The following is a 24,831-nucleotide window of genomic DNA, read 5'->3' as shown; positions in this document are numbered from 1 at the left end:
GCTGCTCTGGTAAGGGTGCCTCATGACTCAGTCTTGAGCTGCTATGTAGCTCATGATAGCCCAGAGAGCCCCTCATGCTAGAGACTGTCTGAACACTGTGGAAATTCTGATACAGACAGACATAGCCAGGGCTCGACCAGGGGTCTGTGCCTGCGTGGACTTGATGTTCTTCCAACATCATGCTATGCGTGTTCTTAATAGTTAATGTAGCTCTTGTGTATTACTCTGGGAGGATCATTGCCATCTTTAGCATCTCAACGGAAATAGGCTTCCCATAAGGGAGTGGCCAGTGATCCAAATAGTCCATCTGCAGGGGAACTTCCCCAGGCCTCACTCATGTTCTGTGAGTACTCTCTACCTACATCCCACATTACCAAATAATGTCTGAATCCTGTTCCATATTTAACTTGCCGGCAAAATATTTGATGCTTTTAGGAGTTAGGACTCACTTCTTTTTTTATGCATTTCATTTTGCTTCGGCATGCAGCCATCCAAATAAATATTTGGAGTATCTTTTTGTTCTTTTGGAAGCTGTGTTTCTTCAAAACAAATTACTAAATACTTTTGGAATGTTGGATGTTATAATTGCCTATTAGTGACATCATCCACTGTCGGTCATCCACCCATAGCCCAGAAAACAAGGTAGTGCATCTTTTATGCCCCTTATTGTGTTTGTTAGCAACCCTTCTAAACTTTAACAAAATATACTACTTGTAAACCCTAACAAAATATGATTGTTTCCAAAAATGTAGGTTAAAATAATTATGTGTCCAATTATGATATATAGGAAACCACTTTTTTTAACAATTAGAAGATACTTGTATGGTTAAGCTAAGACATACTGTCTTTCAGATCTACTGTAGCAGATTTTTCATGTGTCTACTACAGTTTTAGTGACAGAACACCAGTCATCCCTCATTGCCACAGGTCCATCCCAGCAGACAGGCTGCCATACTTTCTTAAGGAGCTCCCTCTGGCTACTGCCTCACTCCAGAAGGTTTGGATAATGACAGCCAGCATAGTTTCCTGACCCTTTTTTTGGGGGGGGGGTATATTTCTTTATTTACATTTCAAATGTTATTCCCTTTCCCAGTTTCCTACCCATAAGTCCCCTATTCCCTCCCCCTCCCCCATAAGGGTATTCCACCACCCCCATCTACTCCCCCTTACTGCCCCCCCACATTCCCCTGCCCTGGGGGTCCAACCTTAGCAGGACCAAGGGCTTCCCCTTCCACTGGTGCCCCAACATGGCTATTTTCTGTTACATATGCAGTTGGAACCCAGGGTCAGTCCATATAGTCTTTCCATAGTGGTTTAGTCTCTGGAAGCTCTGGTTGGTTGGCATTGTTGTTCTTACGGGGTTGCAAGCTCCTTCAACTCTTTCAGTCCTTCCCCCAGAGAGGGTCCCATTCTCAATTCAGTGGTTTGCTGCTATCATTTACCTCTGTATTTGACATGTTCTGGTTGTGTCTCTCAGGAGAGATCTATATCTCTCCTTTTAGCATGTATTTCTTAGTTTCATCAATCTTATCTAGTTTTGGTGACTGTCTGTATATGGGCTACATGTGAGCCAGGCTCTGAATGGCTATTCCTTCAGTCTCTGCTCTAAACTTTGCCTCCATACCTCTTCCTATGGATATTTTTGCTCCCCTTTTAAGAAGGAGTGGGAGCATCCGCATTTTGCTCATCCTTCTTCTTGAGCTTCCTGTGCTCTGTGGATTACATCTTGGGTAATTCGAGCTTTTGGGCTAATATCCACTTATCAATGAGTGCATACCATGTGTGTTTTTCTGTGATTGGGTTACCTCACCCAGGATGATATATTCTACTTCAATCCATTTGCCTATGAATTTCATGAAGTCATTGTTTTTGATAGCTGAGTAGTACTCCATTGTATAAATGTACCACATTTTCTGTATCCTTTCTTCTGTTGAAGGGCATCTGGGATCTTTCCAGCTTCTGACTATTATAAATAAGGCTGCTATGAACATAGTGGAGCATGTGTCTTTGTTGTATGTTGGAGCATCTTTTGGGTGCCCAGGAGAGGTATAGCTGGGTCCTCAGGTAGTTTCCTGACTTTTTTTAAATTTCAGTGTCTATAATTACCTGTAAGTGTAAGATGAGTTCATTTAAGTTTAAAACCTATGTGGTGTTCAAAGCCATCCTGGTGAGTAGTGCTATCTATCTGACTGCCTGCAGCCCTAATGCTTGCTGCTCCTGGTCCAGGGACCTTCTCCAAAGCTCAGCCTTTGAGGGTTATTTTCCTGAATGACTTGCGCATCAGTTTAGCAAGCCAAAGAGCTCAAAGTACTTTGACATTATATTCTATATATGAACTTGATCTTCCTTATCAACTCTGTAATTTTAAATTCCAGGAAATGTTAAGGAATTTGTTAACTGTGAAAATGATAGGCAACAAATCGTTTTACTTAGTAGGAGAATGGAGGAACTTATTTCAGTTCTCAGTCCTGGCAAGCATGGTGGCACTGATAATCCCAGCACAGGAGAGTCGAGAAAGATGACCACTGCAAATTTAAGGCCAGCTTCATGCTGCAGCTCCCGCTTGCCTGTTTTTAAAGATAAAGCATTAGAGCCTCCCTAAATATTGGTATTTTGAATTGATTTATAGTTGCCAATGCAGAAGAATATAGTACAAACGTCAAAATAGCAGAAGTATGTTTGGTACCATTTCAGAAATCACTTGACGATTCTGTCCTAAACACAAGCTGAACTCAAGTGAACAACTCAAACAGCAGTTTTAAAAACCATGTATTCTAACAACAAAATACAGATAACCTAATATGATACTTAAGTGCTGAAAAGGAGAGGAAGCTATTAAAAATGTTTTCTACAGTTAAACATCTCTACAAGTTCAGATTTTTAGCCAATCTGAATGTCTGCTAGTGCTGTAGAACATTACAACATACAGAATGCTCATGTGTGTTCAGAATGAAGGCTCCTCTGAAGTTGAGCGCCCCAGCGCAGGCTGGCGCTGCCAGGAATACCACATTCACTTTACTGTGATTCGGATTCACTTTCAATGTTGACCACTCAGAAACCTTTCTGTTTCCATGACCCCTGCAGTCAGTTGCCAGAAGCTGTGCTACAGGGAGAAGGTGCAAAAATCACATGGAAAGAACTTCTGCTCCCTGGGTGGGTACCCGTGGACAGGCAGGTGCCAGGTGCCTGATCTCTAGGTTAGTGAGAAACAGCATCCCAAAAGAGCAAGGTAGACCACATCTGAAAGTCAGCACTGAGGCTGTCCTCCAACTTACACATGCACAGCATTGGCATACATAAGCACCTGCATACACAAACACATGCACTTCCCCACTAAATTAATTACCAGTTGGTTAAAACGCACTTCCTCTTTGGTGAAGTGCTGTTCGAGTCTTGCCCATTTTTCTTTGTGAGGCTTGAACTTTATACCTTTTCTCTTTGTTTTCAAATTTTATACGTATTTATTTAGTATGTATGTCTGCTTCTAATAATAATCCTCCTGTCCCATCCTCTTGAGTGCTAGCATTACAGGTGTGTGTCACCACACCCACACCATATATAAGTATCTTTTCTTAGAGTCTGGGGCTCAGTAGTAAAGCACTTACCTAGCATTTGAGAAGGCCTAGATTTTATCCTTAGCACTGGGGTTTTTTTTATATGAAATTTGGGAGGCTCTTCAATGCCGAGTGTGATCCCAACACTTGATGTACAAGCAAGAGAACCAGTGAGTTCAAAGCGAACCTCAGCTATAAGAGGCCCTTTCTCAAAACAAAATTATAAAAATACAGATTTTTTTTACTATATTATACAATTAGAAAGGAAGCTGGAGTTAAAGCTACTTTCAAATCACTCCAACAAAATTCTGCTTCTATTTTTTTTTTTTTTTAGCCATGGCATTCTTTATTTTTGAGAATTGTATGCATGCATGCAAGAACTATTACGGTATCCAACCCCAACTCTCCCGACATGCCCTCCCACTGTGTCCTCCCCACTGTGTCCTCCTCAATGTCTTCCCCAGTGTGTCCTCCCCAGTGTGTCCTCTCCAACGTGTCCTCCCCAGTGTGTCTTCACCAGTGTGTCCTCCTCACATATCTTTTCCAATATGTCCTCCCCACGTGTTCTCCCCACTGTGTTCTCCCCACATGTCCTCCCCACTGTGTCCTTCCCACTGTGTCCTCCCCACTGTATCCTCCCCACTGTGTCCTCCTCACATGTCCTCCCCAGTGTGTCCTCCCCACTGTGTCCTCCTCACATGTCCTCCCCACTGTGTCCTCCCCACTGTGTCCTCCTCACATGTCCTCCCCAGTGTGTCCTCCCCACGTGTTCTCCCCACTGTGTTCTCCCCACATGTCCTCCCCACTGTGTCCTTCCCACTGTGTCCTTCCCACTGTGTCCTCCCCACTGTGTCCTCCCCACTGTGTCCTCCCCACTGTGTCCTCCCCACTGTGTCCTCCTCACATGTCCTCCCCACATGCCCTGCTTAGCATGTCCCCTCTTCTAACTCTATGTTCATTTATTTCCTGACCACCCACAATGCCTAGTTAATGCTGCTGGGATGTACACAAGTTTGGGACTATCTACTGGAGCATTGGGAAGCCTTCCAATGGAAACACCCTCAAAAAGATGATCTCCCTTATCCAGCAGCTCCTCAGGAAAGGGTGGGGCCTAGAGTACACCTCCCACATCTGTGCCAGAATTTTGGCTGGCTTGATTTTGTGTAAGCCTTGTGCAGGTAGCTATAGTTGCCCACAAGTATGGTTGCCATGTTATATTCAGAAGACAGCATTTCACAGTACTCCTCATCCTCCAGCTCATATTCCTTCTACCTCCTCTTTGGAGATGTTCCCTGGGCCTTGTTACTGCAGCCTGAAGCACAGCTCGATTGCAGTGGCATGCGTTGAGCTTGAGATGGATGGGAAAGTTTAGGCCGTGTGCCTTACCTTAAGTAAGCTGTTACTCTTTCCTCTATCTGATGGAAGGAAATGAACGTGAAGAGTCTTTGTTAGAAATCTCAGCTTTAGACTCGGCACTAGGAGCAGGTGGGACAGAGGATGAGTGCTGATTTCTGAGGTCTAGACTTACAGCTCAGTGAAAACACAACACCTGAGTTCCAACTCTGACCAAAGAAGAACTGTGTTTGCCATCTTTGGATAAAGATGAGTCGTTATTTTCTTCATTTCTTAATAAATGAAACACGGCTTTGAGTCAAGCATGGTGGCACATGCCTGCAATCCTCAGCGTCCTTAGCATGAGGCTGAGTAATTTTTTTTTGTTCCTTTCTTTTTTTTTTTTTTTTTTTTTATTAACTTGAGTATTTCTTATATACATTTCAAGTGTTATTCCCTTTCCCGGTTTCCGGACAAACATCACCCTCCCCCCTCCCCTTCCTTATGGGTGTTCCCCTCCCAAACCTCCCCCCATTGCCACCCTCCCCGCATAGTCTAGTTCACTGGGGGTTCAGTCTTAGCAGGACCCAGGGCTTCCCCTTCCACTGGTGCTCTTACTAGGATATTCATTGCTACCTATGGGGACAGAGTCCAGGGTCAGTCCATGTATAGTCTTTAGGTAGTGGCTTAGTCCCTGGAAGCTCTGGTTGCTTGACATTGTTGTACTTTTGGGGTCTCGAGCACCTTCAAGCTCTTCCAGTTCTTTCTCTGATTCCTTCAACGGGGGACCTATTCTCAGTTCAGTGGTTTGCTGCTGGCATTCGCCTCTGTATTTGCTGTATTCTGGCTGTGTCTCTCAGGAGCGATCTACATCCGGCTCCTGTCGGTCTGCACTTCTTTGCTTCATCCATCTTGTCTAATTGGGTGGCTGTATATGTATGGGCCACATGTGGGGCAGGCTCTGAATGGGTGTTCCTTCAGTCTCTGTTTTAATCTTTGAGGCTGAGTAATTTTAAAAGATATTTTGACCAGAACACTAAGTGCCTCTTGGAATGTAGGAAGAGAACAAAAGCTGTGTACAGGATCAAAAAACAACGTGTTACAGGACTGGAAGGAGGTGAGCCTGACCAAATACAGCACAAATACACCAAAGAATGTGTGTCATTTGCTGTTATACAACTTGTGAATTGTGTGTCCTAGCTTCTTTTTCTTTCCTTTGCTTGCTCTTTCTTTGTAATTCCAGACTTTTGCTTTTCACTGTAGTAGAGGATATAAACTCCTTACCCATCAAGACAGATTGCTTAGAAAGCTGGAAACCAAAGAAAAGTGTATTATTCTCAGTCACAGTTTTATGCCTCCCGTGTATGTATATTGTCTGTTTTCTGAGAGGCTCTGTAACAGGGATGTCTAATATAGCTGTATCCCGGTGGCTGCTTAGCAGAATTGACGCAAGCTGCCACGCAAGCAGCCCAACACTGCATGTGGCAAACGTGGGGTCAACACTCACGTCCCACCACTGTCTTCATACAGGAAAAGGAAGAGCACCCATTCCAAGGAAAGTTATGCAGTGCCATCCTTTCTCCTAGTGCTTCTTTGTTGCTCTTTGTTTTCTCCACTCTCAGAACCCTCAGGAACTGGGTAAGGTTTTCAGTGACGGTAGAAGCATTATAGTTTTATTGCAGAATCCCCAAGCCCTTAGTTTCCTAGAAGCTTTGAGAATAGTGTGGGTAGAGACTAACAGGAAACAGAACTTAGATAATGTTTGGCATAAAGCTGCACTTCCAGCATTTGGTCAGTCTGAAGCAGAAGGGTTCCAAGTTCCAGGACAGGTAAGAAAGCAGTGCATAGTGAAATCCCATCTCAAAAAACAAAACAAAACAAAACAAAACAAAACAACAACAACAATAAAAAAACATAAGAAAGGGAGAGGGAGAGAGAATATGTTGTGACAAAGCAGAACTGAAGGTGATCTAATAATCTAATGATGGAAGGCTTAGGTTATCCTTTCTAGAAAACCCTGTCTTAAGTTAGTGATGGCAGTACTCAGGAGTCTGAGAGATGTTTTGTAGATCCCTTTTTCCCATTTATTTATTCAATTTATATCCTGATCGCAGTCCTCCTGGCCTTCAATCCTTCCCCCAACTCTTCCACAAAACTCACTGAGCTGTATCTAATGTTTGGCTGTGGATCTCTGCATTTATAAGCTCCTGTCTTGAGCCTCTCAGAGAACAGTCGTGCCAGGCTCCTGTTTGCAAGCATGCCACAGTATCATTAATAGTGTCAGGGACTGGGTCCTTCCTACCCATGGGATGGGTCTCAAGTTGGGCCAATCATTGCTTGGTCATTCCCTCTGTGCTCAATCTTTGTCCCTGACGATCTCTTTTTAAATTCTTTTGTTATATTGTGTGTGTGTGTGTGTGTGTGTGTGTGTCTGTGTGGTGTGTGTGTGTGTGTGTGTGTGTGTGTGTGTGTGTACTTATTAACATCCATGCCACAGCTCTCTTAGTGAACATCAGAGGATAGTTCTTTTTTCTTTTATTAATCATTCCATTCGTTTACATCTCAAATGATATCACACTTCCTAGTTAACCCCTCCACCAGTCACCCATCCCACATCTGCCCTCTCCCCTACCCTTTGCCTGTATGAGAGTGCTCCCCCACCTACCCACACTCTCCTGCCCCGTGGCTCCATATTCCCCTATGCTGGGGTGTCAAGCCTCTCCAGAACCAAGGTTCTCCCCTCCCATTGATGTCAGGCAAGGCCATCCTCTGCTACACATGTATTTGGAGCCATGGATCCCTCCCTGTACACTCCTTGGTTGGTAGTCTAGACTCTGGAGAACTGGGTGTCAGCCAGCCTATATTGTTGTTCTAATGGGGTTGCAATCCCCCTCCTCTCCTCCAGTCCTTCTGCCAGCTCCTCCACCAGGTTTCCTGAGCTCAGTCTGATGGTTGGCTCTAAGCATCCACATCAGCATTTGTCAGTTCCTGTCCAGACCTCCTCAGGACCTGCCACACTAGGTTCCTATCAGTAAGCACCTCTTAACCACGACAACAGTGTTAGGTTTGGTGTCTGCAGACATGATGGGTCCCCAGGTGGGGCAGTCCCTGGTTGGCCCTTCCTTCAGTCTCTGTTCCATTTTTTGTCCTCGTTCTTCCTTTGGACAGGAACATTTCTGGGTTAAAAACCTTGAGATGGGTGGGTGTCCCCATCCCTCAACTGAGGGCCATGCCTATTTGCTGGAGGAGGTCTCTATAGGATCTGTCTCTCCCTTCTCTCACATTTCCGCTAAAGTTATCCCCATTGGGTCCTGGAAGCCTCACCTTTCCCTGGCGTCTGGTACCCTCTAATAGCTATCCCCAGTCCCACATCCCTTCTTCTACATAGTTTTGTTTGATTTCCTGACCCTCTGTACCTCTCTCACTTCTCCTCCAGATGCTGATGCCCCCATCCTATTTCCTTCCCCTCCATTCCCCTTTCCCTCCACCTCCCACAGGTGTCCTGCTCCCCCTCAATGCAGAACTTAAGCTTCCACACCCTGGTCTTCTTTCCATCTGTGCTCCATTTGTTCTGTGGGTTGTATTATGGGCATTGTGGTCTTTTGGGCTAATCTTCACTTATTAGTGAGTGCATACCTTGTGTGCTCTTTTGTGTCTGGGTTACCTCACTCAGGATAATATTCTCTACAGTTCGTGAGAGTTGATTCTCTCCACAGAATTGGAATTCAGGTTGTCACTCTCAGGGTTAACTAAGAACTTTTACCCACTGAGCATCTCAACAGGCCTGTCAATCTCTATATTGTCTGGTCTAGTAGAAAATGGAGACTTTAAAGTCTCTGAAAGACTCCTTATATATAAGAGAATGAAAAGCAATAAAAAGATCTTACTAGAAAACATGCCAGCATTCTTAACTGAATGCTCCATTTCCTAGATAAGCTCACTGGGTGTGCACAGTAATGCGCCCAGAGAAATGAGCAACTGGAGAACAGATTCTTAAAGAAAGTTTACGCCCAAATATACATAAGGTTTGAAAAACATCTGAGCTCTGTGAAGATGAACTATCTCAGTAGATCAGGCTGTTCCCTACTTGCTACTTTCTTTCTTCTGTCACTGATGTGGTTTAAATATCTAAGAGCAAATTCTAGTCCATCCACCCCCAAGAGAAAGGCTTAGATTGCTCTGTGAGATTTGCAAGTAGTTAGTATCAGGTTTGGGGAGGGGGGGGGGAGGTGTCTGACAGGTAGAAAGCAAAGTGTCTATTAACCAACAAAGCAACCAGGCCTATAGAAAGCAGACTCTGTACCCTGTAAGAGTAGGAGTGCCTAGAGGAAATTGGCCCATGGTCACTGACATCACCTAAGTAGATTTAGAGTCATGGGGATTTTTTTGTTTTTGTTTTTGGTAGCGGTGGTGCTTGGTTGGTTGGTAGGTTTCTGGCAGAAAAGACTATTTTACAGGTCCTGGGTTTCCTAGAAGAACAATGAACCTTCTTAGCACTCAAGGCAATAGCTTCTTGGTCTGTCTGTATTTAGGGCCTGTTATCTAGAAAGATACATTTCCAGTAGTTGGGAAACTTATCCCTAGTAGAGCTATGGAGAGAGCTGTGAGTCCTGAAGTAAGAGTATCTAAAGGGGATCTAACAGATGAGCAGGCTCAGATTGAGAAACTAATCCTAAAATAACTAAGCAGGCAAGCCAGTAAGTGACTTCAGCTGATTGTTCAACACTCAAAAAACATTGACTTACATTTACCCTCCGGTGGGCTAGAGTGGGTGGCAATCTTGGCTGCTCCTACTTGGGGTGATTCTTCTCCTGAACGGCATCCATCATCTGCTAGTCTGTATAAATTACAGTGTATTTATGAGGCCGGATATTGCCACTTGTTTCTTTTTCTTTTCTTTTTTATCAATCTGGGTCTAGTGGCTCATCCCTGTAATTTCAGTACTAGTGAGGCTTAGACAGAAGGCTAGACATGAGTTTGAGATTAGCCTGGGCTACATCAAAAGACCCTGTATCAAAATCATAGTGCTCTGTAGAACTGGTTTAGCACTGTCCAGGAAGGAGAAGCCCTGCTTCTTTCCTCATGTCTGTGTTTCTCATTCTTCTCTCTGCTATGGTTCCTGAATACACCACTCAGCTCAAGGCAAGGGACTCAGCTCACCCTTCCCAGGCCGCACTGCCTCTATTGCTCTTCTACAGAACAAACAAAAATGTTGGTGTTAGATCTTTAAACTCTGTAGTGAGTCTGTTTCTTTTAGTTGTGGTAGTTTTTGTTTATTACTTGTTTAATTTGCGTCTGCTTAAAGGTCTGTATATGTTATTTTCTCATGGTTATTTATCCTTCATGGGTCTCACTCTTCTAGAACTTCATCCGTTTCTTTTATGTTTTCCAATTTAGTGGAACAAAGGTGTATTGAAATAGATTTTCTTTGACATCTGTTGTAGTACCTTCCTTTTTATCTCTGATTTTATTAATTTTGGTTTTCTCATTTGGTTAGTTTAGCTGAGGTTTGCCAATCTTGTTTATCCTTTTTAGGAACCAGCTCTTTGTTTTATTGATCTTTGTAACTTTGTCATTTGCTGTTGTTTGTTTGTATTTCATTAATTTTTTTTCCTTATAGATGTCTTGGGTAAAGCTTGCTGCTCTTGCAGAGGATCAGAGTTCAGTTCCTAGCACCCACATCTGGTCATTCACAATATACTGTAACTCCAGCTTCAGGGGACCTGACACGCTCTTTAATAATAGATTCATTCACAGTACAACTTACATCCCGTATAATATAGTAACCATTAAATGACCACATAATAAACCATTACAAACTTTAGCATTTAGATAGAAACCTAGTATGTAATTGCATTAAGTATGGGACACAGAAAGGTGGAGTCAGTGCTTTTTTAAATCATGATTGAGTTTCGTGTAGTTCATAAGTCACCTATGCTTAAAAATTAAGCTGTGTACATTTTTTCTGATTTGTAATGTCAAAGCTACTGTAACCTTTCAGAGTAGAGAACATGTTTTCTTGCTAAGTTTTGTCAGTGAGGAAAGGACTCTGCCGTTTTATAATAAGTATATCTTTCCTTTCACGTTCTTTTCACAATTTAAAAAAAATCATTTATGTATTTTCCTGATCTGAATTATTTCTCCCCATCTACTGATTTGGGGTTTTCTTTGGGTAGCGGTGGGATCCCAGTGTCATAAGATATATAATTAAGTTTTTTAAGACCCCTGATTTCTTTTTTGAAGTAAGCACTTAGTAAAGTGCTATACTATAAATTCCCCTTCTAAGACCACCTTTATTGTATCCCATATGTGTTGATATGTTGCATTTTCATTTAGTTCTGGGACCTTTCTTAATTTCCTTTCTGATTTCTTTAAAGTCACACTTATTATTATTGAATAATAATGCATTATTTAATCCTCTAGCCTCAGCTCCCAAGTGCTTAGGATTACAGTATGAGCACCACACCTGACTTACACTTTATGCTTGCAGTCAAAGGGGAAGGCAAGTCACTCCGCTGTTGAGCACTGCTGTCAAGCTTAGGAAGTTAGGCAAATTAAAAGTTTTTTTAATTCTTTTTTTAATGGAATTATTTATTTGTTTTATGTATATGAGTACTCTGTAGCTGTCTTCAGACACACCAGAAGAGGGCATTGGATCCCATTACAGATGGCTGTGAGCCACCATGTGGTTTCTGGGATTTGAACTCAGGACCTCTGGAAGAGCAGTCAGTGCTCTTAACCTCTGAGCCATCTCTCCAACCCAAATTAAAAGTTTTTTAAAGATTTCTTTTATGTGTGAATGTGTACCTGCATGTTTATACATACTATGTGTATCGTATGTTCTATTGCTGTGAAGAGAACCCATGACCATGACAACTCTTATAAAAGAAAGTATTTAATTGACACTAGCTTACAGTTTCATAGGTTTCATCCATTTTTATCATGATGGGGAACACGGCAGCACACAGACAGACATGGTACTGGAGAAGTAGCTGAGAGTTCTCCATCCAGATCTGCAAGCATCAGGGGGAGAGAGACACTGGGACTGGATATTGAAACCCCAAAGCCCACCCCCCCCAGTGACACACTTCCTTCAAAACAGCCACACCCTGTAATCCCTGCTAGGCAGTGCCACTCCCTGATGACTAAGCATTCAGACATATGAGCATATGGGGGTCATTATTCAAACCACCACAGCTCCCGTGGTGATGGAGTTACAGATGCTTGTGAGCCCCCCCAATGTTTGCACTGGGAACCTAACTAATGAGCCATCTCTCTAGCCCCTGGATGTATTTTTGACACATGGTATTTTAAAATTATAGTGAATTTATCAAAACATAACTTCATTGTACTTAAATTGAAAAGCATCTGTATGTCTGTTTTGGAAAAATAGGGCTGGACTTTTAGTTAATAGAATGTTTGTCCAACGTGCACAAAGCCTTTGGGTTCCATCCCCGGTGTTGCCTAAATGGGATATGATGTCGTACTCCTGAAACAGGCATTTGGAAAGTAGCAATAGGAGAATAAGAAGTTGAAGGTCATCCTCAGCTATCTATGGGGTTTAAGGCCAACCTGAGCTACATGCGATACCTTCTCAAAACACAGAAACTGTAAGCTCAACTCCCAGCACCCAAATAATGGAAAGTGCCTGACTCCAGCAACCTCTTTGCAAGTGCATGTGTAAGTGTGCACACGCACGCACACACACACACACAAACACAAACACATGCACACACACACATGCACACACACATGCACACACACATGCATGCACACATGCACATACACATGCATGCACACATGCACATACACACATGCACGCACACATGCACACACATGCGCACACACACATGCACATACACACATGCACGCACATGCGCACACACACGCACACACACACACGCACACACATACATCTCAATGTATATTCCCAGTTGGTCTGAAACTTACATAGATTTGCCTGCCTCTCTCTCTCTAGTGCTAGGATTAAAAGACTGTCACCAGCCTAAAACTTTTCAAAATTCAAAAACCAAGGACCAGTGGGTAAAAGTATTTGCCACTGTGGCCCACACACCCACAAAGACATGTACAGGGACGATAGTAGTGATAATTATATATAAAAGGCATACATAGTTATAGATTTTAACTATAAATGTTTTATAATTGTTTATTGAGTAACTATATATGTATGTACATACATACACACATACAAAACAATCCAAAGAAAATATAAATATTGCCTCCAATCCTTTCTCAGATAACCACTGAAAACAATTTTAATCTTTTAGTCACCACTTTTCAGTTAGCAAAATAACTATGTCTTTATCCTTGAGGTTCTTGTTTTACTGTTTTGGCTGTTTTATATTTCTTTTTATTCCATGTACATTGTTTACTGTCTGCATGTATGTCCACTTAAGGGTGTCAGACTTCTGGAACTGGAGGCACATCAGTTGTGGGCTACCATGTGGGTTACTGAAAATTGAACCCTGATCCTCTGGAAGCGCAGCCAGTCCTGATAACCACTGAGCCATCCCTCTAGCCCTGTTTGGTTGTCGGTTGGTTTGGTTTGGTTTGGTCTGGTTTTTCTTGCTATTGGTAGCTGGGGTGTCTTCAAACTCTTGATCTTCCTACCTCAGGCTCCATGCACCAGTCTTCAGCTGTTTTCTGCATATCCATTTCAGTGATGACAGGCTGCATGCAGGTTCCTCACAGTGTAACGAACTGTCTTCTTTAAGTTCCCGAGTAGCTTGCTGTCTGGTACTTTATTGGCAAGTATTTGTTGATGAATTCCTCCAACAGTGTCTCTTGTTCCAGGACACCAGGGCTCTTCAGTTTAATTGACAGTCTGTGGCCCCCAGTGATACCTCTGAACAAGCCTTCCTGTGACGAGCCCAGTGGAGAGGTAAACTCAGTCTTGGCAAAGTTCTTTGGGCACAGACCCTGCCCTTCTCAGATACTGACGAACATATTCTCACTGCAGTCATATGGCCCATGTCATTTCTTGGGCAACAAGAGCTCTGCAGCTCATTCCTTTGTCTGGAGTGATACATGAATGCCATCTAGGACCATGGCTGCAGCTCCTCTCCAGTGCCAACATTCTCATGGTTCTTTTTCCTGTTTCTCTGGTAAATTCTTGATGAGTTTTTGTTTGTATTTCAGTTTTTGTGAGAAGTACATATTTTGTATTTTGGCCTCACTTTGGAGCCATACTGACCTTAAGCTCAAAACAGTCCATATGTGTCAGCTTCCAAGTACTGTGATTACGGGTGTGAACCACTAAACTCGATGATACTGCAAGTCAGATTCCTAGGTACCTCATTCTGAAGCACACACCAGTCTTCCCATTTCTTTGGACTTGGTTAGCAGTTAGCACATAAACTAGGTAGATGCACAGATAGTCAGTAGAAATCTTCCTTTCCTCACTACACTGTGAAGAAATGTGTGCACATGCGTTCATCTAACAAGCACATGTGGAGGTCAAAGCTTGATATCAGAATATCTTTCTTTAATTCCTTCTACACCTCAGGTGTTTGACAAAGGATCTCTCTCAAACCTGGAGCTCACCATTTTGATTAGATTGCCTGGCCAGCGAGCCTTTGGGGTCCTTCTGTCTCCATACCACTCGTCTGTGGGTTCTGGAGAACTGTACTTTGTGGCAAGCACTTGACCTACTGAGCCATCTTCCCAGCTTTTTATAGCTGCCTTTTTACCAGGATGCTACACAGATAGCATGTGAGCATGTGCCAGAGACCATCGTCCTTCTCAAACATTTCTGTCTGCATATTATAGAAGAAGAAATAACCTCTAAATGGTACTTTCAGTATACCCTGAAGAATAAATTTCTTCCCCTTCTGTTTTGTTTTGACACTGGGCCTTAGGATGTATCCTAGGATGACCTTAAAGTCACAATGTCCCTTGTTCTTCCTCCCAAGAGTTGAAATTATAGGTTTATGCTACCATGTCCGGCGTAAAGACTAAATCTAAAATGAAATCTTAAATCTACACAAAGTATTCTTATGCTTGGTCTCCCAGATGCACAAAGTAATCCATTTCTTATCTAGTCTTCCCTTGGAAATATACATCCAAAGCAAATTGTACGTGTGTCCATGCATGTACGTTCATTCCAGGTTCAGGAATTGAAGCTAGGGCTTCCACCATACTGGTAAGTGCTTTACCGCTGAGTTATATAGGTCTCATTAAATGGAGCAGGCTGGCCATTAAGTCTTCCTGTAGCCTGGATAAGCCTTGAACTTGTGATCCTTAGGTTTCTGCTTCCCAAGCTGAGATCACAGGCCTACACAATCAAGCCAAGCATAATGATGTACATAATACAGAACTTAAGTTAATAGTATTTTTCATTCTTTTAAAAGACATTCTTACTCTGCATTTTCCTTTATGCTAAGCAGACAAAGACTTATCTGCCTCCTCCTGTCTTCTGTTATATCTTCTCTGCACATCCAAATCTGGAACAAATTGATGCAATTGAAGGAGACACCATTTCCAAGCTTTACAAGCCTCCAGTTGTCCACTGTTTAAAAGAAATCCTCCAGGTAATGGCTGTGTTTCTAACAAGTTCTTCAAATACTTTTATTGCTTCTATGTACATTGCGTGATATTTTCAGTCTATGTCTTTTCAGACTAATGAACATGGTACACGTTGCAGCTTCTATGCCAGAGTGATTTATCAAAAGCCACAGGTAATAATTCTGCTTTTTTGCCAGTCTGTCTGTCTATCTACCCCTCTCTTTATCCTATGGAAAATCTATTAGAAATTAGCAGGATGACATAATAAAAAAGTGTCTCTAAAATCTAGATTAACCCATAATTTACCCTCCTAGTTTGGAGCCATCCTTCTCTGTGTAAACTATATGGAGCTCTTTTGGATTTTATCATTGCTGTTGTTTTTAATTTTGGTTTCTTTTAGGGTTGTTTCTATTGGGGAGCTATTGGAGATGTTCATTTGTTTGTTTGTTTTGCATTTCTCTAATACATAGTCAGTGAAAAAGTTATAAAAGTATCCAAAAAATGTTTCTTAATTTCTAAGTGAGTTACTAATAGGTTGCACATATATAAATAAAAGTCAAATTGTGTCATCATAAACATGGTATATTGGCTTCTTTCTCAACTATAATAGAAGGCATACAGGTTTTTTTGTTTGTTCCTTTGTTTTTGGTTTTGTTTTGTTTTTGTGGCAGTGCTTCTCTATGTGTCCTGGAACCCAATCTGTAGCCTAGGCTGTCCTGGAACTCACTATGTAGACCAGGTTGGCCTGGAATTCTGAGTGATCACAAGTGCCTCTGCCTCCCGAGTGCTGGGACTAAAAGCATGCTTCACTACCTCCCAGCTCCTTTAAAGGGCCAAATGGATCATATGTTATGGTTCTTGGATCGTGCAGTTTCTGTAGCAGTTAGTTGGTTTAGTGTTCAGTGTGAAAGCAGACATGTTGACATTCATAAATGAGTAAACAGATTTTTTTTTTAAAGAAAAGCACTTCCTCTAAATCTAAAGCAAAAGGAAGGCTGGCTCTGTGTTTTACATGAATCTACAGGACACCTAGTGTATCATGACACCCTGAGTATCAGAGACTTCCTGTTACTCCACATTCTAGACAAAGGACTCTGCAGACTAGTGGTGGTATAAATGTCATTTGCACTTCAGAGGCTGAGAGTAAGAAGGACAGGGTCAAATGTCAGTAGTAGGTGGAAACAGAGTAGCAGAAGGAGTCATATTTTGAGTCCTCCACTTAATGACCTCAGGGGGCTGGGTAGGCATGCTGACATATGTAGTAAGCAGATTCTCAATATGCAAGGGCAATCAACCCAGCTCTCAGTGGGGTGGGGTGTCTGATGGTTCTATGGTGAGGAGTAAGTTGGGAACCAGAACTACCATCCATGTTCAAATACTTTTTCTAGGTTACATATAGCGATAAGAATTCTTTAACAGATTTTATGTTTTAGAATAGTTTGGAAGATATATAAAATCAAGGATAAGGTAAAAATGTTATGTCCTACTTCAGAGACACATAGGCCCTTGTTATCATTGTCTCCCACACTGACACAGTCACTAGAGCCAATGGCACTTATTCTGCATTATAATTTGGCACAGGATCTTTACTCTAGAATAAAAGCCCTCTGTGCTTTGCCTGTTCCTCCTTTCCTCCCTCAGACCCTTTTGTGTGTATGTGTCAAACCTAGAGTGCCAGCATGTTCTAATCATAGAATACACACTGTTTCCAGATGGTTTTTCTCCTTCTGTACTAAACATTTAGGCAGCCATGTCTCATCAATGACTTGAAAGTTCATTTCCTATAACACTTATTACTAAGTACTCTGCCATCTTGATATATCAAAGTTCATTTATCTGTTTATCTACTGTGATGGTCAGTATTGATTTTCAACCTGACAGAATCAAAAATCACCTAGGAGACAAAGTTTTGGATTCATTTGAGAGAGTTTCTAGACTAGGTCAAAGGAGGTGGAAAGAGAGTAAATCAGAGTAGTGCCTTCCCATTCTATATGGGTGCTCCCCTCCCAATCCTCTCCCCATTACTGCCCTCCCCACAAGAATCCCGTTCACTGGGGGTCCAGCCTTGATCTTCTTTCGTTGTCTGATTGCTCTGGCTAGGACTTCGAGTACTATATTGAATAGATCGGGAGAGAGCGTACAGCCTTGTCTAGTCCCTGATTTTAGTGGGATTGCTTCAAGTTTCTCTCCATTTAGTTTGATGTTGGCTACTGGTTTGCTGTATATGGCTTTTACTATGTTTAGGTATGGGCCTTGAATTCCTGGTCTTTCCAAGACTTTTAGCATGAAGGGGTGTTGAATTTTGTCAAATGCTTTCTTAGCATCTAATGAAATAATCATGTGGGTTTTTTTCTTTGATTTTGTTTACATGGTGGATTTTGTTGATGGATTTTTGTGTATAGAACCATCCCTGCATCCCTGGGATGAAGCCTACTTGATCATGATGAATGATCGTTTTGATGTCTTGGATTCAGTTTGCATGAATTTTATTGAATATTTTTGCATCAATATTCATAAGGGAAATTGTTCTGAAGTTCTCTGTCTTTGTTGGGTCTTTGTGTGGTTTAGGTATAAGCCTGGTTGTGGCTTTGTAGAAGAAATTGGTTAGTACTCCTTCTGTTTCAATTTTGTGAAACAGTTTGGACAGTATTGGCATGAGGTCTTCTATGAAGGTCTGATAGAATTCTACACTAAACCCATCTGGTCCTGGGGTCTTTTTGGTTAGGAGACTTTTAATGACTGCTTCTATTTCTTTAGGAATTATGGGATTGTTTAGATGGTTTATCTGATCCTGATTTAACTTTGGTACCTGGTATTTATCTAGAAAATTGTCCATTTCATCCAGATTTTCCAGTTTTATTGAATATAGGCTTTTGTAGTAGGATCTAATTATTTTTTTTATTTCCTTAGATTGTGTTGTTATGTTTCCCTTTTCATTTCTGATTTTTTTTAAAGATTTATTCATTTATTATATATAAGTACACTGTAGCTGTCTTCAGATACAGCAGAAGGGGGCATCGGATCTCTTTACAGATGGTTGTGAGCCACCATGTGGTTGCTGGGAATTGAACTCAGGACCTCTGGAAGAGTAGTCAGGTGCTCTTAACCGCTGAGCCATCTCTCCAGCCCTCATTTCTGATTTCTTAATTTGGATATACTGTCTATGCCCTCTGGTTAGTCTGGCAAAGGGTTTAATCTATCTTGTTTATTTTCCCAAAGAACCAGTTCCTGGTTTTGTTGATTCTTTGAATAGTTCTTTTTTTTTTTTTTTTTTTTCTACTTGGTTGATTTCACCCCTTGAGTTTGACTATTTCCTGCAGTCTACTATTCTTGCTTCTTTTTGTTCTAGAGCTTTTGGGACTACTCTCAGGGTGCTAATGTATTCTCTCTCTCCAGTTTATTTTTGGAGGCACTGCTTTCATTGTGTCTCATAAGTTTGGGTATGTTGCCCTTCATTTTCATTAAATTCTAAAATGTCTTTAATTTTTTTATTTCTTCCTTGATCAAATTATCATTGAGTAGATAGAGTGTTGTTCAACTTCCATGTATAGGTGGGCTTCTGTCATTTTTGTTGGAATTGAAGACCAGACTTAGTCCATGGTGATCTGATAGGATGCGTTGGATTACTTCTATCTTCTTGTATCTGTTGAGGCCTGTTTTGTGACTGATTATATGGTCAATTTTGGAGAAGGTACCATGATATCATTTTGGTCGATTTTTTTTCCTTTGATGAATATGAAGTGTCCTTCCTTATCTTTTTGATAACTTTTGGTTGAAAGTCAATTTTATTTAATATTAGAATGGCTTGTGTCTTGGGACCATTTGCTTGGAAAATTGTTTTCCAGCCAAATTTTACTCTGAGGTAGTGTCTGGTGTGTTTCCTGTATGAAGCAAAATTCTGGGTCCTCTTTAGGTATCCAGTCTATGTCTTTTTATTGGGGGAATTGATTCCATTGATGTTAAGAGACAACAATCAGTTAAGGAAAACTGATTGTTGTTTCCTGTTATTTTTGTTGTTAGAGGTGGAATTATGTTTCTGTGGCTCTCCTCTTTTGGGTTTGTTGCAATGAGATTACTTTCTTGCTTTTTCTTGGGTGTACTTTCCCTCCTTGTGTTGGAGTTTTCCATCTATTGTCCTCTGTAGGACTGGATTTGTAGAGAGATATGATGTAAATTTGGTTTTGTCGTGGAATACCTTAGTTTCTCCATCTATGTTACTTGAGAGTTTTGCTGGATACAGTAACCTGGGCTGGCATTTGTGTTGTCTTAGGGTCTGTATGTCATCTGTCCAGGATCTTCTGGCTTTCGTAGTCTCTAGTAAGAAGTTCTGATAGGTCTGACTTTATATGTTACTTGACCTTTTTCCCTTACTACTTTTAATATTCTCTCATTGTTCTGTGCGTTTGCTGTTTTGACTATAATGTCAAGAGGAATTTCTTTTCTGGTCCAATCGATTTGGAGTTCTTTAGGCTTCTTATATGTTTATGGGCATCTCTTTCTTTAGTTTAGGGAAGTTTTCTTCTATAATTTTGTTGAAGGTATTTACTGACCCTTTAAGTTGGGAGTCTTCACTCTCTTCTGTACCTATTATCCTTAGGTTTGCTCTTCTCATTGTGTCCTGGATTTCCTGGGTTTTTGAAATTAGGGACTTTTGTTTTTTACATTGTCTTTGACAGTTGTGTCAATGTTTTCTATGGTATCTCCTGCCCCTGAGATTCTCTCTTCTATCTCTTGTATTCTGTTGGTGATGCTTGAGTCTATGACTCCTGATCTCTTTTCTAGGTTCTCTATGTTCAGGGCTGTCTCCCTTTGTGATTTCTTTATTGTTTCTATTTCCATTTTTAAATCCTGGATGGTTTTGTTCAATTCCTTCACCTGTTTGGTTGTGTTTTCCTGTAATTCTTTCTTGCTTCTCCAGTGTGTTTGGATATTCAGTATTTGTTTTTGTGGGAGATCTGGGCTCTGATGATGCCAAGTAGACTTGGTTTCTGTTGCTTAGGTTCCTGGGCTTGCCTCTCACCATCAGGTTGTCTCTGGTGTTCCCTTGTCTTGCTGTTTCTGACAGTGGCTTGACCCTCCTTTAAGCCTGTGTGTCAGCACTCGTGTAGACCGGTTTTCTTTCAGCAAGATCTACGAAAAGAGAGCTGTGGGACCACATCAGCTCCAGGTGCGGGCAGAAACTGGAAAGGTCCTGTCCCAGACTGCTCCTGGGTTTGTGTGTCCTAAAGCCTCCAGGCGGGTCGCGTGGAGTAGAAGAGTTGACCTCTGTTCTCAGATGTGGCAGTGCTCCTTTGGACTGGCTTTTCTGCTTTGAATGCAGGCAGACACTGGAAGGGTCCTGCCCCGGACTGCTCCTAGGTTCCTGTGCCCAGAGGGCACAGAGAGCACTAGGCAGGTTCCTCTTGGGCCAGAAATGTGAGCAGTAGTTGTCTCCCTGAGCTCTCAAGATTGTCTGAACTTCTGAAGGTCCAGCTCTATCCCCCACAGGATTTGGGTACAGAGAGCTGTAGGACTGGTTCCCATTCAACAGACTTTATATAATATGTTACTGTTGTTCATTCAATGTTCTTGTTTTTCCAGATTTATGCTATCTCTCTAGTCCTTCCAACATATTTATATCTGTGATGATTTAAATGAGAAATGTCTTCCAAAGGCTCCTGTATGTGAATATTTGGTCTCCAGTTGGTCGTACTGTTTGGAAAGTTTGTGGAACCTTTTGGAAATAAGTTTTTCTGGAAGAAGTACGTCACTTGGTGTGGTCTGTGAGATCCCCCCCACCCCATTTTTCTCCCCTCCTTGCTTTTTGCAGCTGGCAGGAGTTCTCTTTGCTTCCTGATTGATAACCAGCTGCACACTCCTGTTGTCATGCCTTCACCATGATTATGCACTATGTCTCCTTTGGAACTATTAACTAAGATAAACTTTACTCTTCCAAATTGCTGTTGTTTGGGGAATTTATAACAGCAACAGAAATGTAGCTGAGCATCATTCTTTGAATTCTTCCTTTCTGAACAGTAAGATAGATGTGCCCAGCTGACCTTTGGTTGTTTGTTTTCATTGTTTTTGCCTGTCAGTGTGTGTACATGTGCACATGCTTGTGTACATGCATGTATGTGTGTATGTCTGTGTGTCTTTATGTGTGCACATGCCCCTGTGGAAGCTAGAGAGCTACTGATGAGATTCAGCTCTCCTTCTGGGTCCTGGAATTGTCAGGCTTGGCAGCAGGCTCCTTCATCCACTGAAACTGACTTGCCAACCTGCTCTTAGGGCTTTCAACTTTAGATTCAGCCCTCTCTTCAAGAAGCGCTGGTAAATTTTAAAGAAAAAAATGATATTTAGGAGCCCATATCTGGTTCTAGGTAGCCTTGCTTCTTGGCATTTAGTTGCTTTTGGCCCTGTCTATGAGTAGAGCAAGGAGGCAATGTGAATGTGTCACAGTACGTGGTGGCTAGTGTGTCTGTATAAAGTCACATCACACCAGTACCTCCTACCATAGAGCATCAGCAAGGAATTTGCTCCAGACTTCCCTTGGGGAATGTCCTCTCCAGCTGAGTGTGGTGGCTTGAAGGTGAAAGCAGGAAGATCAGGAGTTCAAGATGAGTCTTGGTTCCACAGGGAATTTGAAGCCAATTTGGGCTGTATGAAATCCAGTCCAAATAAATAAATTAAATCTTCCCTTACCAACAGGGAGGAGGCTGGCTCTGTTTATATTTTCCTCAGTACTATTTACTTTATGTAATCTATTCCCTAATGTAGGACCCCTTCTTCACCTTAATCCACATCTCCTAAGCATACCATCCACTCCAGACACATCAACTGAACTCTAAAGCAGCTCAGGTCCTGGGCCTAAGTCATTGCACTTGACTTGCATTTGTATCTACTTATGTAAATTCTGATACACTGGTAGAGGCAGATGCCAGTTTACTAAGACTTCCAAAAGTAAAGACAAGACTGATAAAAATGAAACCTACTGCACATGCATCAGAATTGATATACCTGTTTTATATCAAAGTTGTCTGCAAGAGCACACGAGGTTTGTCCCTGACCCTCAGGAGACATAGAGATCAGAGAACAGGTATGCAGTGAGCAGAAGACAGCACTGTGCATACAGATATAGGCTTGGGAGGGAAGGAAAACCGCCTGCTGTCCCTTTAGAGGACCTATAACAGGCACAGAGTAGATGTAACTGTGTCAGTGAGTACTAATCTAATAACCTTGATATGTAAACTTTATTATATATTTTAAAGTATTTTTGAGATAATATATTAAAGTATGAGTATAAATAACTGCTAAGATTGCTTTTAAAAGGTTTTAGCTATACATAATTAACAGTTTTTATTTGTCTTTTACTTTCGAATTGTAGCTAAAGAATCTTTTGGCACAAAAGGAAATCTGGCTGGTGGTGACTGACATTACCCTACAAATACAAGATGAAAGGGACCACTCTCTTCCCAAAACCCTGCCAGTCTATATAGCCCCCTCATGTGTGCTGGGCCCAGAGGTTGTAGAAGAACTTGCCAGGCCGGCATCTCACACCTTACTTTTCAGGGATACTCTTCGAGACAATGGTATGTCTGTTTGTCCTGATTGCTTGGGTAGAGTGACTGCTTAGTGCCTGCACTGGGAGGCCATCTTACCAGCCATGGGCTCTCATTGCTCTTTGCCAACCCCACCTGATAGGATCCAGCACCCTAAGTTGTGGTAAGCATGGAGAAGCACTATTGGCCACTCCGTGACTCTTGACACCACCTGTGCATACACCTATGCCTAGATGTCCCTTTTTAAAAAAAACAAAAGGTAGAGAGCATGGTGTATGTTTGCCCTGTAACAAAGGCCTCTGACTCCAAAACACGGGATGCTGAGGCAGGAATAGTAGAAGTTAGAAAACAGCCTACATCACAATGAGACCCTGTTTCAAAATAAACTAAATAATGATGATGATGACAAGAATAATCCAGTAGGCTTTAGATCAGTCTATACCATTTCTTGTGACCAAATTCTCAAACTTCTTTTTCATTTTATTTAGATATTACCTTGAATACTACAGAATTCACCTTTTTCAATTGTATCTTAATGTAGTATCTTTGTTCTTTTTCATCTAAGTTCACTAGGGTCTTTAAGATGTATTTCCATGTAGACACTTATATACTGGACATGTCTGACATTAGCAACAGACTAGCCCCTGTCTACACCTTTCTTCCGATAGAGCTTGCTGTGGCTCATGAAGGCTGGCTGGAAAATTCATGTTTCCCTTAATTGCTTAAATAATCTAAGTGTCTCCATGGCAGGTCAGATTGTTTGTATTGAACGGACAGTCCTCATACCCCAGAAACTTCTCTTGTGTGTACCTTCTTCCTGTGACTTGCCTGGCCCAGTGACAGTAGATGAACTAAGCCTCCTCACACCTGTCAACTCCATTTGCAGTGTGCAAGGTAGGTAGGCCTCTGATTGGAAGCAGAATTTCTAATGTCTTACAGCCCTGTTATTTTAAATACACTGCTGCGTAAGTTTTATTGTCTATGTTCCAGATGTTGGATATAGAGTGACAGAATGAGAAGAGGGTCTCTTACTGTGGACTTGGAGTCTACATAGGAAAATTTAAATCAGGTACATGCACAAACAGGACTCCACTGTCTCAAAGGAGTCAGAGTAAGATCTATGAAGGTTCCCTAAAGACTGGATCCTTGGGCATCTGCAATGGCTCAGCAAATGAAGGTGTTTGCCCCCAAACTCAATGGCCTTAGTTCAGTGTCCATCATGGACACAGTGTATAACGAGAGCCAATTCCCACAAGTTGTTCTCTGTTCTGTGAATGTGTGCAAGCACAAACACACACACACACACACACACACACACACACACAGAGAGAGAGAGAGAGAGAGAGAGAGAGAGAGATAATTATTTTAAAAATCTGAACTCTTAAATCAAGTATGAAAGGTACATTGATGATTGGGACCAGAAACAGGACCTATAAAGATAGCCACAGGAGAGAGCTGACAAGCCAAGGGAGAAGGGTGGGTAGGCTTGGATAGAGGGAGGTACCAAGAGGAAGCTAAAGAGACAGCCAACTGTAAAGAGTATAATCTGTTATGCACAGAAGTAGGCAGCCTCAATATTGACAGAGTCACAGAGATATAACCATTGCACAGAGAGACAGCACCCTGTGGTGATAACATAGGGAGTGGTTGAAGAAACTAGCTTTCACGACTTAGGGGTATCGTCTAGATTCAATCATGACCTTAGAGAGGGGGCCAAGAGGCAACAATGCATTGACAGAGAAATAAATACAGGGTAAATGGAGGAGTGGGTTTCCCTGGGAGGAAACACTGATGGGTTGGGTAATATGTCAAGTCAAGAGGAGCATACCTAGAGAACAGGTGCAGCCACCTGCAAGCTTCCACCTCAGGCCAGGAGGCACTGG

General features: G+C 41.9%; 1 protein-coding gene across 17 annotated transcripts in view; it reads left to right on the top strand.

The window, feature by feature from the left end:
• The window catches only part of Spidr (scaffold protein involved in DNA repair), a 240,982-nt gene that overhangs the window by 202,797 nt on the left and 13,354 nt on the right, over positions 1-24,831 (top strand). For 7 of the 17 annotated variants that reach the window (NM_001100988.2, XM_063270716.1, XM_008768898.4 and 4 more), the window contains 5 exons: positions 13,701-13,788; positions 15,293-15,436; positions 15,524-15,583; positions 22,774-22,978; positions 23,699-23,842. In NM_001100988.2, coding sequence (NP_001094458.1) covers positions 13,701-13,788; positions 15,293-15,436; positions 15,524-15,583; positions 22,774-22,978; positions 23,699-23,842 — 641 coding nt within the window. Of the gene's footprint in view, positions 1-13,685; positions 13,789-15,289; positions 15,437-15,523; positions 15,584-22,773; positions 22,979-23,698; positions 23,843-24,831 lie in introns of all 17 variants that reach the window. The other 10 variants (XM_039088589.2, XM_039088595.2, XM_039088591.2 and 7 more) reach the window with 3 other exon arrangements.

This window comes from Rattus norvegicus, chromosome 11 (assembly GCF_036323735.1).
Source record: "Rattus norvegicus strain BN/NHsdMcwi chromosome 11, GRCr8, whole genome shotgun sequence".
Taxonomy (NCBI): Eukaryota; Metazoa; Chordata; class Mammalia; order Rodentia; family Muridae; genus Rattus; species Rattus norvegicus.
The sequence above is the reverse complement of the archived record's forward strand: the minus strand, read 5'-3'. Positions and strand labels throughout refer to the sequence as shown.